The sequence below is a fragment of the Simochromis diagramma genome, unplaced genomic scaffold (assembly GCF_900408965.1).
Source record: "Simochromis diagramma unplaced genomic scaffold, fSimDia1.1 OVJJ01000483.1, whole genome shotgun sequence".
Classification (NCBI taxonomy): domain Eukaryota; kingdom Metazoa; phylum Chordata; class Actinopteri; order Cichliformes; family Cichlidae; genus Simochromis; species Simochromis diagramma.
Genome location: NW_024386835.1, coordinates 3,814,188 through 3,829,339, shown reverse-complemented (window position 1 = coordinate 3,829,339; position 15,152 = coordinate 3,814,188). Strand labels below are relative to the sequence as shown.

Below are 15,152 nucleotides of genomic sequence, written 5' to 3'. Positions count from 1 at the left end.
TGACCTCACCAACTCCTTTTTCCATCTGTTTTGATCTTAGCAGTCAGCTCAGAGTAAATGTGTCCTAATTTCTTTAAACTATCAGTTTATTTTTACATTGATTTCAGTTATATTGCACGTGCAAATGTAATGTTTGCTTTCATATAGCACTTCTAATCTTACCAGAAAACTTTATACATTCACACATTTACTTCAAGGATTTATACACCTCACCTTCAGCTAATTTAGAATCACCAATTAACCTTAAAATCTATGTCACTGGAGGAATGAAGGAAGCTGGAAAACCTCAAATAACCCACCTAGGCACAAGTGAGAACATGCAAACACCACACAGACAAGGAGTTGAACTCTCTTGCTGTAGTCTTTCTACGAGTGTAGAGGAATCCTAGATCTCTGTTCCTCTTGTGCACCATGTATGTTCACGCTTCTGTTTCACGGTTTTGAATGTCTCCCATGACCGCTCAAAGCACATCTGTGTCTGCAGGAACCTGGACAAATGTGATGGTAACAGATAGTTGTCATGACAGTGCAAAGATCCTCCTTGAATTCTGTCACCACCACTACCGTCCATCCATCTATCCACACAATCAACAGAAGACTGCACCAAAAAAAGCATTCACAACACATTTTTTCTTTAATTTTACACAGAAACGTGTACAGGAGAAATATCCAGAGCCTTGGGGGAGGGGGTACGGTAACACTGGCTCACCTCAGGATGGCTGCTGGTGAAACTTGAAGGGTCAAGCAGACGACTGCACTTAAATTCACTTAGGAAACAACTGAATGTTTTTAGCATCACATAACATCTCATGCATGACATCAATTTCTGACATAATTATTAGTTTAGTCAACAAACACAGACATACCCATTCTCAAGTTATCCACAGGCACAGAAAATGAGCAGAACTGCTGCTCTGGAAAGTTCAGAATTTGATTCACTTCATGTGGCAAAAAATACAATCAGTTCTTTTAAAAAAAGAGAAAAAAATATTTTAAGTCATTTAAATGCATTTCGATAACAAACAAATTCTGCAAATCATCCAAAAATCAATTACTAGTAACCCCAGCAAGAGATTCACTAAAAGAAAAACTATGGTATATCAGGACTAAACAGTTTAGATACAATGAGAGCAGATCAAAAAGAATTTATCCATTTACTGGCAGTCAGTTTTATGCCATAATAAAGTTAAAAATAATAATAAAACAGTTGACATACTTCAGTAATACAGGGAAAAGTTGAGGGTAACAGTGAATCATTTGACGTTATCTGACATATACACAAGTAAAGTGGCACCAGTATCAACAGAAAGCAAACACAGCTGTTTAAGGCTTTGATCACATGACCAGACATGAACACCACTGCAGAGGTTTAGCAACACAAATCTTCCAGGAGTGATTATTAATTTTTTTTTTTTTTTTTTTTTTTACAGCACCGCATTATCACTGAAAACAGACTGACACTGTAGACTCATATTTGCTGCTTTACTGTTACACTACCAGTGGTGATAAGGTCTACAATAAAACAGTGCTAAAGAATGAAGAAAAATAAAATAAAACATGTTCACTAAATTAACCCAGGCAGTAAAGCAAAGACTTCTTAGAGGTAGGAAAATGGTAATGGAGCATTTATTCTTCAATAATCAATCAGCTAAGTGTTCGTGTCCAATGAGGACTGTCTGCAGGAGTAAACTATTGGCCAATAAAAGCACCAGGAAATGCAAATCAATCATGTTACTTTTGATATTAGCAAAACCTGAAGTTGTAATTGGTTTAGTGACATTAAACTAGTGTTGTATGAGGAGATTTTTGCATGAAAAGCAACAAATTTACAGGGTTACAGGAAATGAAAGGCCACATAAGAAATTAGCTGATGCAAAATTGCCCTATACTTAAATCCAGACACCTTACTAGAGCCCAATTTTACACTGATTACATTCCCGCTTGTTGTAACCATGAACTTTTCAAAAATGCATTTGCATCTCTGATGAACAACGTGAGCACAGCTGCCATTTAATCTGACCGAGGGATGCACTAGGTTGATTAAATTAATTCATAACAACCATTTGAGAGCTATGACCATCAAAGCATCCAGCGTATAATGAGCCTCATTAGCATTACCCCGCAATTCAGATGTTAATACAGTGTAGAGATATCGGTGACACAGAATCTTCGTAATATAAACAACGACCACGGTGCAACAACACTCGACACAGAGATGCTTCGTATGAGATAAAATCTACAATGACCTGTCACCGGCTATGGTCACGAGCTGATAATAAAACAGTCTAAAAAATCCAAACTTGTGTCCAATTAATGACACACAACCATCACCCTTGCATACAGTACACAGAGTATAACCAGCAAAGAGGACCTCTCGTGTGAAATTATCTACAATAAACTGTATATCATCTTTAGACATGACTTATTAAAAATTTCACAATATGTCTCTTGAAAACAAAACTAGAAATCTTTAAATACATTTTCTTTTGTTTAATAATATGAGTGATTACTCTTATTTATTCATTCATTAATAAGAGAACTTGATCAAAACACCTGGTCCAACCTGAGCCCAGTCTAAACCACATTGCAAGTGAATGCAGCCAGATCTGATTGCATGAACTCTAATGGGAAAGTTCATTCTGTTTCAAGTCACTTCAAACAGCTCTGAGGTCAGAATGAGAGGAAAACACACAATATTGTAATACCACCCCCATTCTATTCTAGCATTGGCAGGTATTCCGGGCATATTTAATTAGCAGTTTAATTTAAGCAGTGAAGCAAATAAAAAACAATGTTGCAACATAAAGCAACACTACTTGAAAGGAAATGTAACAAAAAAATATATATATATGATGTTGGATGTGCTTAAAAGAACATTTTAGTGTGAACTGGGCCTACAGACAGGTTGTGCTGACTGAAAGTTAACTCATCCAACCAATCAAAGGGCTTAAAAAGCTCGCAAATGCAAAACGGGGGTCAAATTCAATGAAAATTTGATTTCAAGTTGGATTTACCCTAAAGCAGCTGTTTTAGCAGAATGGCAGTTACTAACTTTTAGACATGCCAAACTTCAAAGCGTTCTTTTGCCTTCGCCTATCTGCACTTTTGCTGGTGCAGATAACATGACAGTGTTGTATCTGCAGGTCTCTACTGGGAAGATAGAAAGAAAGGGGGAAAAAACTACTTGCTCATTAAAATGAAATTAATTAACACCATGAATGAGATTTAGTCTCAACTCATTATACATCAGATCATTTTATTTAAACTGTACGTGACCAAAGAGATTTTGATTAATGGCAAACACGAGGTGGAATGAACTTTATTATGTGAAAAAGTATTTTTGATCTATTTTACAAAACAGAGATGAAAATGTTTAAGGGGCCAAATCTGATTAAACACAGAACATAAAGTTGTTAGTGTTTAGATGGTGATACTGTATTTACAAGGGTTCAAATTTACAACATCAGATTTTGTCGTTCATGCTTTGTTTTTTTTAATACGGAAATTAAACCTGCGATCCAGTATGAACACTGGCTTCTTAACCTTTAAGAGTATTATACTTGGGGAGGTCCAGGCAGTACATTATGGTCTGATTTAGCTCAATTCCCTTTAATAAGGACAATTTACAATAATATACAGGACTGATATTCAGTAAAGTTATGAATAGTCGTCTCATGATGAGCTCAACTCATCCCTGGGCTTCATTCTTTTGCTTCTAGGATAATAAATATATTTTAAATGCATTAACAGGATCAAAGCTAATGGAGCTTTCCCTGAAAGTGCCGGTGAGATGAACAGAGAGAGTCAGAGGGAAAAAGGCCAGAGTAGGAAAAAAGGTAAGGAGATGTAGATTTGTGAGGTCACTACCAGTCTGCGTTCTCCCAGGTTTCCTCAGCAGGTTTCGTGGGACTCTTCTTTGTCTTACCATCTGCATTCTCCCAGTTGTTGTCCCAAGCCTCCCAGCTCTCTTCTGTGCTGTGTTTGTTGTTGGATGCTGCTTCAGAGCCCCAATTGTCCCAACTGTCAGAGCTCTTCTTGGCAGAATTATCTGCAATGGTCCAGCTGTCACTGCTGGGAGATTTCTTAGCCTTTAAGGAGCTGTTGCTGCCAAAGGTCTCCCAGAAGTCCCTTGCGATAGGCTGGCTAGAACTACCCTGATATCCCTCAGTGGCATCCATGTTTTGGTAGCTCTCACCAGCAGACCTGAACATAAAGAAATGCTTTTACAGGCCATAGCTTACAGCATTGCATCACAAAGTGCTTAGGATTCTGAATATGAAACATTTCATTTATTGTGTATTAAGCTTTTATTTATTACCCATCTTCTTGTTTTCCAGAGAACAGATTAGTCAGCTTTGACCCAGCTCCCTGAACCTAAGGAGGAGATAAACTATTTATGTAAGTGTACCTGTACATGTAAAATACCTTATTTTTCATTCATTCAAAGGTCAAAGAATAACCTAATAAAAAATAATAATAAGTCCTAACAAGTCCATTATGACAAATCAGTTTTTACTACACAATCAAACAGACAAATTAGTTTTAGCAAGGCAGTAATATTAAAATGACACAAAAACACATTTTCTAACTCTTTTACATCATGTACTCACCACCACAACAAAATGGCAGCAAGAAAAACAAGAAATTAAATGTAATTAGTATAGTTCAAACTTAACGGCACTGCAAAACCAGTCTCCTTGGAGGACTAGAGCGTATAGTGTATCGGGGGGCTCCGGCAGTTTTGGATACTGTTTGCAATAGCAGTGCCAGGGCTACTGCTCCTCACTTGGGAGACTGGTTTTGCATCAGCGCAGTGTGGCAGATGACTGCCATTCCTACCTTGTTTGCCAGCCCAGTGATGCTGACTGCCATTTCATCTAGCAATTTGCCATCTTTCACCTGGACGAGCCAAATTATTGTTAAAAACTAATAAAAACAACAGTCTAATGAAATACGTGGTGAAGAGCTCATTTTTGATTGTGGAAAAAAAAATACTTTTTTTTTGTTTATTTTTTTAAACAGCACAGATGATTTAAAAGAAGAGGAAGAAGTAAGACAGTAAAGAGTGTTAAAAAAAAAAAAGCACAGACTACAGATACATTAAATTAATATTGCCAACACTACATTAAAAGACAAAAGCATTTTGTTTCTGTCGGTCTCTATTAGTCACTGGCCCACTCAAAGAGAATAAATCACTACAAAGCATGGTAAAAAAGAGGCACCCTTCTATGTGTAACAGTTAAGATTGAAAAGTCAATTAGCCTGCTGATGCTGGAATTGAATTTTAAAAAAAAAAAAAAAAAAGGAAAAGTACTTTTGTTTTCTTTTTTTTAAAAAAAGGATGACATCCAGGAGCTGCTCACTTGGCAGTTAAATCTGCTAAGCAGAAGCATTGTGTCAAAAACACTTACTAGTACTGCAAAAATGGTAACATGTGTTCTAATATTACATGATGTCAAAAGAAAGAGAAAAAAACAACAACAACAAAGCTCAGACACACCAAATCCCCAAAGATAACAAGCTGTGGCTTTCAAATGAAGAGCTCCAGGATGCATCACGTCTTGTTTACTGTGAGCAGACAGCCGGTGGTTTTGAGATTGCATTTTGACCTGAATGCAACCAAAACCAGCTCAAGCGTAACAGCTTTGAGCCTTAACAGCACTCAGAAAACAAGCCACGAATTTTCAGGAAGCTTATGGTACTAAATAAATAAATAAATAGTCTGTTTCCTACAGAATCTATGCATGCTGCTGTCTGTTTATAGGGAATTCACTGCGGCTGTCACTGATTCAAGAACATAAAAATGCCTCCAGTAAAGCAACACCAAAACCTAGTAGAATAGTCGTGATGTCATTTTGTGCACTGAAAGCTGGAGACTTTGAACTCAGACATGACGTGAACAAAGAGTTTGGCTGTTAAAAATGTTTGTGCTATAGGCTTGATCCAGTGACAGTTCACACTGACTCACACACATTCCCAAATAAACAGTTCACAGCCGTACGCTTCTGCAAATCCCACAGCTGAGTCACTGACTGAGAGAGAGAAACAAAGCTTTGTGTTTCCCCCCCCCCCCCCTTTCCATCTTTGAAACTACAGGTTTGTCGTTTAATGTTAGTTGGCATACAGCAGATAAACTGGCACAGGCAGGCAGCGGAGAAAATAGCACATTCACATCTGAAGCTGTTTCGTGTCTAAAAGCACTGCATCCCACCACCAAATCAACAACTTCAAACATCAATGTTACCTTTTCTTGAGTAGGTTTGATAACATTCTCATTTAATGTCTGTCCTAACTCAGTGGCCTAGTTGGAAGTCAGAGAGGAGAGTTCACTTGAATGAAACAGTTTAACATTCACAGTACTGCAAGACACTGAGCTGCTTGTTCTGCAGTAGCATGCAGCCTGAGCATTCCCATCCACCATGACACTGAACAAGCACTAGAGGGTGTAATGGTTCAAGACACTGGCAGCATGGCACACCTATAACCCCAAATATTACGATATTTTTGCTTCTTACTCTGTGTGTTCAATTCTACAGAATAGCATCAAGGACTCCCCACGTTTTTTCACAGAAACCAATCAGGTGTTTGCATACCATTGTCCCTCTTCAGCGCTGTTAGCAGTAAACACAAACACTGGCATGCATAAAAAGGATAACCCATAATCAGTGGATGTGAGTGAACAGTGCTTCTGTTCACTCCTATTCCATTTGTCCTAAAGGTTATCCATATATTCTAAACAGAAGCACATGGAGACGACAATTCTGACAACATTTTTTGTTAAAGGTTTCTTTAAAAGTGTTAAAAAAAAATAACTAAAAAGCAGACAATAATTCTGAAAAAACAAAAATGGTAGATACATATTTAAAAAAAAAAAAAAAAAAAGATATAAACGAAGCACCATGCATTTACAAACTGCTTTACCGGTTCTGGGGGCGCTTTATAGCCCCTTAACTAGATCCACAGAAGGCAAAAAGATAGTAAAGTAGTAATACAGTTATTGCTTGTAGGTTTATATTATTAAAATATTTACAAGCAAATGGCATACACATGCTTATACCGTCAAAAGAAAGAGGAGACTACTTAATACAGTCTGTAGAAGAGTCAAAAACCTTTATTAACAGGAGCAATAACTGGCTACTCAAGATGCGATAGACTTACCTTTAAGGTTGCTTGGTTTGCAAGTTTAGTTGTCTGCATGAGAGGGACAAAAATAATCACCATTTAAAGTTTTCTTTTTGTTTTTTTTAAATACACAAGTTAAATGCCCAACATAAATTCTATGAAAATAAAACATCTTTGTGTGGATCAGATTTATAGTTTTTCTATTTTCAGTTTTTAATTTTTTGGCATTATTAGTTTCCGGTAATGTCCAGAGTGTACTGGCTTGTTTTGGTTTAGCTTTTGAAATGTTCTGTTAGTTGGAAAAATGTTCATTTTTACTCTTGCTAAATTATTATGCTATGGACTCTATTTCTCAGGGCCAGATTTAAGATGTTCAGTACAGAGGCCTGTACTGCAAAGCAGGTTTTTGTTTTATCCAGGCAAGTTCAGGGTTAACCCTGGGGAAGGAGGGTTAACTTCTTTCTAGGGTATATCACCATAGTAACTTAGGCTGCAGACCTAACCTGCCTCAGAGCAGGTTAGGTTTCAGATTAGAGGTCAACAGGTATGAAATCCTACTGGCCAATCACTTCTCCAGGAAATAGCATCACTAATCCTGGCAGGTCTTTTGGACTTCAATGGGCAGACAGTAGGAGGCTCTAAAGTTATACTTTTGTTTTGTTTTTTTGGTTCGTTTGTTTTTCTCTGACAATTACACACCAATGGGTTTACACAGCTGAAAATGATTAAAACTAAAACTGTCACATGCACATTTAACCATTAATTTAATAGAATAATCTATCAGATTACAATGGGCAGTGTCTTAATGATAAAGTTGTGATACTGATAAGTGTGTTAACTTCTTAGACAGTCAGCGCTGTTGATGGCTTTCCTTCAATGCCTTCAAATAGTTTAACCTTCATAGTAATTTTTTCCAGTCTAACTGATCAAAACATTTAAATAAACACACTTTCACACAGTGCATTTCCTCTTACTTTCACTCAAACCACTGCTTTTTCTGCAGGAGCTGTGTTAATTTCTGCCTCTTCATGTTTTTCCAGAATTATAGTTTGCCATCCAGCCATGTGTGACCACTTAGCCTGACATCAGCAATCAGGCTAAGACAATCCAGGGTAGAGCCCAGCTATTACAATACAAACACCTCACTTAAAATAGTGTAGACATCTTGCTCTCAATAAGCTTATGCAAAAATGCCTGGTTTTGTTGATTTTGGTATCACATCGAGAAAAACAAAATGAATACATTTCCTATTCAGTTTATTATTAAATTAAATGAGTTAACCTTTGTTTGAAGTCACTTACATTATCTTTGGCAATAGAGGCAAACTTGCTAGCTCCAACAGTAAAACTGCTCCAACCCTGTTAATAAAATGTTTAAAAGTTAAGTTATATTAAGAAAAAAAAATAATTAAAATACAGTTCAGCCCCCCCCAAAAAAAGTGTGTCTTGACTTACTGAATAAATAGAGGACATGGCATTGTTCAGGAAGTCCTCTTCTTTCTTCTCTGGGGTCACTGTGTTGCCAAATCCAACGTACCGGTTCTCTTGATTCCCACTGTAACCACCTCCACTGAAAAAGCAGGAAAGATTTTTTTTTTTATTTTGAATGTACACAAGCCAATAGAACAAAGATTCATAAAGGAAACTTAAATGTACAATTAGCAAAATTTCAGATATTAGACAAGGGCAACAACATTTCAAACGTCACTTATTACTTTGGATTTTATCCATTTCCAGAAAGGTTGTGTACATGAGAGACAATAAATCAAGATACAGTCATAAATATGAAGTCAAGCTGGCATTTTTAAATAATTATGAATTATCTCTCAAAGTCTCCACACTGTAGTTTGCGATATAGCTTTAACGTTCATGTTTTTCCTTGTATGCGCAAATGAAGTTACACCAATAATTACAGGAATGATACCTTATTCTCTGCCAAAGATGTCACTGATATACACTATGTATCTCTGCATAGCAAATAGTCATTTGCTGCCATAATAATGTTTATAGAAAACTTTAGAAACCTACCTCTGATAAGAGTTAACATCATCACTCAGCCAGTCTTCAAAAGCTTTATCACTGGATTTCGCCGAGTTCTGTCCAGATCCTCCAGAACTAAATTTTAAATTACAGAAATATCAATTTGCTGTTTTGATGCCTGCTGTTCTCTATCTAGTATTAGACCCAGCATTAGTAAGTTTAAAATCTCCTTCATTCATACCGATGAGAGGATGAAAGAGTGCTTTTGGGTTGAGGGGACGTCCAGTTTCTTGCAGGGGAGGTCTCAATAGACCACTCTTTTCCCTCTGCTAATGTTGCGACCTGTCAATGCAGTGATGAACAAGGGTGAAGATGTTAGCGCAAACTGGAAAGCATTATATCTAAACATATCAAGCTAAATATATCTCATTACTGAGGATATACATTTATAATTTAAACCACAATTTCGTTGTACATGTACAATGACAATAAAGGGCTATTCTATTCCATTATGTTCTATCCGGTCCTCTGTGAGTGGGTTACTGGAAGAAAAAAAGCATCAGGAATAATTAAGAACTGATGTGTGAAGCTTACCTTGTCCCTGAAGAGTGCAGCAGCTCTGCTGTTGTATTTCTCCTGCAGAGTCCAGTTTGGATCATAATCATCTTGCAACTCAAGAAACAAGCGGAATTTTCCATTTCCACCTGCTTTCATTTTCTCCAGTTCAATATCTTTCCACTTGTCCATGGTGACCGAGCGCACAAAACTGCAGACGGGGAAGGAAAGATAAAACTGCATATTATCAGGCTGTAACAATTTCTTTGTGATCATTTGAAGGAATACACAGACTACTCTCGACTGTTGCTTGTAAACAATGTTCTTCCAATAATGTAATATATTCACAAAACCAATCCATATATACACTAGAGCATTTGATTAAAATGTATTTTTTTAACTAATAACTGTATGTTATTTTACTATAGTAAACTTATCTCAAAGTTTAACATGTCTTTGTAGTTTGCCAAATATCACATAAATGTGACTAAAGTTAAGAGACACCATGACTCATCACATTGTTACCTGAGATGTACTCCCAGGCCCCTGTGCTTGCCAGAGCACTCGAGACAAATCCAGATGCCATATGTCACACTAACCCACTGAGGGTTAAAAGCTCCACACTCAAAACACAGCTGAAAAAAAAAAAAAAAAAAAAAAAAAACCCAGATGAATATAAGCAGGTAAAAAAAACAACAACAACAACAACACACTTCATATTCAATGAAATACCCTGGAGTTCTTCATTTGATTTTCTCCAGCAAAAAGCCAACTAATGTTCTTACAAACAAACTCTATGACACAGTTTTTCCTAATGTGTGATCTGAATATTAGAAATAACCTTCTCTAATTAAACTAGAATGTGTGCCCTCTTGTGATTCATTTATTTGGGGCCATTTAGAGGACGATAGTGCAAAAGTGCAACCTCTCAAGGAGCTGCTATCTTCTCTGTAAAGTAGAATAAAAACGTTCCGGTGGGCTGAGATTATTTTGGTTAAGAACTGAAGTTAAGCCACATGGATCAGAAGCTTTAAGGACTTACATTATTCTCATCCTGAGTTCTCACTTCCTTCAGAACTCTTCTGGTCCTTGGACTCGCCATGATGACTCACACTGAAACAAAATTGCAGAGGATCATCTTAAAGACAACTACTGGAACAAAAATACTAATACAAACCCCTGAGAATTAATACTCATCAACCCAACTTCATGTTGCTAAGAAACTAATTAAATACCACCAATACCCATCATCTGTTTCCCACATTGAAATCACACAGTCTCACTGGAGTATCACTTTATTTTTGTATTCTATTATAGAGGGCAGGTTTAATTTGTGAAAATGAACCAACATATCCAAAGGCTGGACACCAATCAGAGGAAATGTTTAGATGATGAACTTTAAAAGACCTGAACCTGCTCCACAGGCTGCAGCCATGAAACACACACAGAAAAAAGCTGCAGTAAAAGGTCAAAATCCAACCAAATATTCATCAAACCACGAGTTACTGCTGACAAACTGTAAAAGTTTATATGAAAAATGTTATAAATGTAACTTTTTAAATGCTTTTTGTTCACAGGAAGAATGAATCTAACATTTTATTGTGAATTCAAATTAAAGCATTAATGAATTATCAAATATTCACCTGATTTTCTGCTGCATCTGGCAGTAAGTATGCAAAATGTGGAAGGCTACTGCAGGTAATTTAGCCACACCATTTTACAATCATGAAACCCCCACAGCTTCTTTGTTTTCACGTTGTTATCTTTGACCACGGCACAGAGACAGCATCAAACTAGACCTCTGCCCAACATGCACCGAGCAGCGATTACAATAATTCTTATAGCTTCTCTACACAACCTCAAACAAACTTCATAGATTTATGTAGTAATTACCATCAGTGAACACAAAATGCATTGTTTAAACTGCAGTGCTCCGCCATATCAGGTCATCATTTAACCATTTATAATGTCATTCATTGCACTTTTGGTACCTATTTTTAAAGATTAACACTTTCATAAATATTAATGGAAATAGGACAAAGTAAGTGGAATTGTTTTTTGTTTTTCCAACTGGTTAGTTTACTAATAAAAGAAAAGTATCAGTATTATGATATTTGAGAAGCTGAAACCAGTGGATGTATGCCATTTAGGGTATTCATTGATCCGCCCTCCCCAGACGTTTTAGGCAGAACCAACAGAAATTCCCAACCACTGAGTAAACCACTTCAAAACAAGCATATCACCTGTTTTCTTTGTCAGAAAAATGCATCAATTTCTGTCAGATACAGTAACAAATAAACACCAAATGCCTTTACTGTATGCAGACCAGACATGCATATGTATTTAAATACAACCCTGCCTTTGTTTCCTTGTTACACATTAATAAAAGGTCATGAAGATTAATGAGCTGTAAAAAATAAAAAATGCTGACAATTAGTCTGCTTGACTGGCTAATCCACTGCCTATCTAATCTGTTCAATAATAAAAGATGCTGATATTACATAACAGGGTAAACCAGACATCTGAGTTTTACCTAAAGCAACATCTACCAAGTCTTGCACATGTTTAGCAAAAAGAAGATATCCTACAAAGCCTGAGTATTTTCAAATAACAACTGGCAATGCTTTTGGCTATTCACTGGCTGGCAGACAGCTTGCAAATATAATCTGGTTTAGCAGTATTATGCTGACAACTCATCACATACACTTTGTTCCCATGCTCACTCACTCTATGTATCCCTCCCACCACTTGATTGCCTTATCAGTATGTGTTATCCCCCACTTTGCTGGAATTAAATTCCAAAGTTCTCCTTATTTTCCCCCCAAACTTACATAACGTTAACTGAGATATTCTCATACTCGAGTACTCCTCAAAATTATTATATTCTCTCATAACAAAATACTGTTGTACCCAAGTCTTCTGAAAGTCCTAAGTCCTTTTAAAAACTGAAATAGGTGTAACATTTCATTTTTAAACATTTCCCTTCATTATAACTATTTTTCCCCTTTAACTTTCACCCCTTACTTTAGTGCAGGAAGGTCAAACTCATTTAACATCGTGGGCCGCACACAGCCCACTTCCATCAGTGAAACTTTTCTTTTTGTCAGTGTAAGTAAGTTTAACTACACATTTAATCTCTGAGATATGTTAATACATAAAAAAAGAAGCACAAATTCGACAGCATCCATAAACCTTTCTGCGTGATAAGGAAATGCTGCTGTAGTAAATGAAAAATCTGTCAGCGGGACTTTTTGGGCTTAAACTGTGAGAAATACATTTGTATAATTACAGAAAAAAAATGGTAGCTCCTGCAATTATAGATGTTTCATCAATTCATAGAAAACATGTTATTGATTTGTACTGTAGTCACATTGTAAGAGGGAAAAACAAAACAAAACACTGAACCATCTATAGAAGACAGTAATAAAATGTAAAAAAACAACAACAACAACAACAACAAAAAAAGGCACATTTCTGTCATTTAAGAGCTTAGGTACACAATGAATAAACATATGGGAGGACCTTATCAGGAAGAAAAGCTATAAAGCTTGGTTCAAGAGTTACGCCCTTCTTCACTTGTTCAAATGGTCCAGAGATCCAAATTGGGAGTCTGCTGGGTCACTTCTGGCCTCCTGGACCTTATGTTTGCCACCAATGCACTTATTTTACCATGACCTTTACCAAGTCTGAAGTTTGGTTCTTGTGGTGATTTCTGCTACATCTCTAGATTCTAATTTCCTCGTCTTCAGCCCTGGTTAGCTGTGCTTTGGGGGCAGTGGTCTCAGTGTAAATAAATGTAGTGTTTCTCGAGTGTGTAGTTCCACTCGGTGACTTAAATGCCACATTGTTACCGTGCTGGCTTACTGAAAATGGTGGTCTACCCTCTTCTACTTCAGCAGGACCCGATCTTCCACCGTCACTCCAGAACATTTTGCCCTTTCCTTTTCTTTCAGCATTAGTTTCTTTCTGTCAGCATTATGTCTGTGATATTAACATATTCCCCCTCACGCTTGTTTACCTCATCAATACGCGACTGCGATCTGAATGAAAAAAGGCAGACATCTACGATAACTGGCAAACAAGCTGCTTAATTATAAACCATAAACATACGTCATTATACGCTGTAACATTGCTCTCCCTATAAGGCCTAAAAGCAAGCAGCAATCTAGTTAACAGTCAAATTACGAGTTACATGACAATGAAGTTTTAGCTGAGGTGCAGACGTGTCAAAGCTCTGGGAGACTCAAAAACCCCATGCAGCGGCTTAATGTGTGTGTTTCACAGCACAGGTATAAAAGTACACTGATGTGTTTTCCACGTCTTGCTTTGACTAATGATTCACAGTCCGTCTCCAAAAGGAGATGACAGCGATGATAACATTTAAATGAACTGACGTGATTAGCAGCACTGGTAGCGTTAGCTTCACCGGGAGCTAGCTAACTGACCCGTTACCTGTCTGTGACCGACGAAGAAGCGAGGAGCTGTTTCCAAAGTCTACTGATAAACTCCGACCTTTCTCCTGTCGCGGAGGATCAGCAAAAGCTGGTGTATCACAGACTATGTCGGTCAGGGAGAAGATAATTTTTCAAGAGTGCTGATGTTAAACACCGGTAGCCATGTTCCTGTTTGCATACGTTGGCAATGCAATGCATTATGGGAGTGATTCTTCTTCTTCTTTTGCATTTTAATGGCGACTTTAACCTGCTCATTGCTGCTTGTTACTGGACTGGAGTGTGTGGGGGTTTGAGTTTTTTTTCTTTTTGAGTCACAGTCCACAACCACGACGACGACAATACAGTTTGTAAATAAATAAATAAGGTCACATTTCAGCACTCTGCTAACATTGTCTGATTTATCAAGCAGCAAACTTAGAAACTCATATTAAAAAACACTTAAAAACTGCACGCCAAATTCTTGAAATACTTGAAATAATATCCCAAAATTCAATGTGAGTCTTTCTGATTAACTGAACTTCAATTTCAGTGATAAATGCGAGTTTGTGCTCCACATGGAATTAGGTTTATAATAACAAAATATGTGAATGGCTTCTTTCTCATTGCTTTCTACTGAATCCACAATAAATATCAGAAACAGACTTTCTCCTACAGTGAACAGCTGCATGTAAAACGGGAGTAATTAATTGATATTATGATGTTATAGCTTACATTGAGAAATACTGCTTTGTCTTACTATGATCTAACTGATTGTTTTCTAATGTTGATCAGAGAATTCCTCTTTTTGCTTCAGACACAACACACATTCCTAATGCTGAACAGGTTCAGTGTGATAACAGTTTGTCATTCCTGTTATTCCAGCTGTTATTTAGGTGTTTAGCAGTATCACATCCCAAGACTGAAAAATTATGAATTTTCATATTTGAAATAAAATCTGGAATTTTTAAACTAAGGATGACATCATATACATATACAATAATAGTAACCATAATGACATATAGAAAATTAAATATAGATTATTATAATATTATTATAATATAAT

General features: G+C 36.8%; 1 protein-coding gene across 6 annotated transcripts; it reads right to left on the bottom strand.

Moving 5' to 3' along the window:
• Nucleotides 1-615: 615 nt before the first annotated feature.
• On the bottom strand, nt 616-14,317 carry arfgap1 (ADP-ribosylation factor GTPase activating protein 1). Of its 6 annotated transcripts, XM_040029318.1 has the most exons (14): nt 14,109-14,317; nt 10,699-10,769; nt 10,182-10,291; nt 9,696-9,867; nt 9,343-9,443; nt 9,150-9,236; nt 8,577-8,691; nt 8,424-8,480; nt 7,159-7,191; nt 6,922-6,951; nt 6,245-6,301; nt 4,840-4,899; nt 4,319-4,374; nt 616-4,203 (listed from the first exon to the last, which is right to left on the bottom strand). In XM_040029318.1, the coding sequence occupies exons 2-14, from the start codon at nt 10,756-10,758 to the stop codon at nt 3,864-3,866; spliced, it is 1,278 nt and encodes a 425-aa protein (XP_039885252.1). In that variant the 5' UTR covers nt 10,759-10,769; nt 14,109-14,317; the 3' UTR covers nt 616-3,863. The 6 variants fall into 6 exon arrangements, with proteins under 6 accessions (XP_039885252.1, XP_039885255.1, XP_039885254.1 ...); XM_040029321.1 differs by lacking the exon at nt 4,840-4,899 and having other exon boundaries at nt 4,319-4,368; XM_040029320.1 differs by lacking the exon at nt 6,922-6,951.
• Between the last annotated feature and the right edge of the window lie 835 nt (nt 14,318-15,152).

What these genes read in the sequence shown, in the direction of transcription:
- arfgap1 (XM_040029318.1), bottom strand. Translation starts at nt 10,758, where the DNA reads ATGGCGAGTCCAAGGACCAGAAGAGTTCTGAAGGAAGTGAGAACTCAG. An exon ending in CTGCACTCTTCAGGGACAAG is followed by an intron (nt 9,444 to 9,695) that starts GTAAGCTTCACA and finishes CTGCATTGACAG; the next exon opens with GTCGCAACATTAGCAGAGGG. An exon ending in CCATGTCCTCTATTTATTCA is followed by an intron (nt 8,481 to 8,576) that starts GTAAGTCAAGAC and finishes TTTTATTAACAG; the next exon opens with GGTTGGAGCAGTTTTACTGT.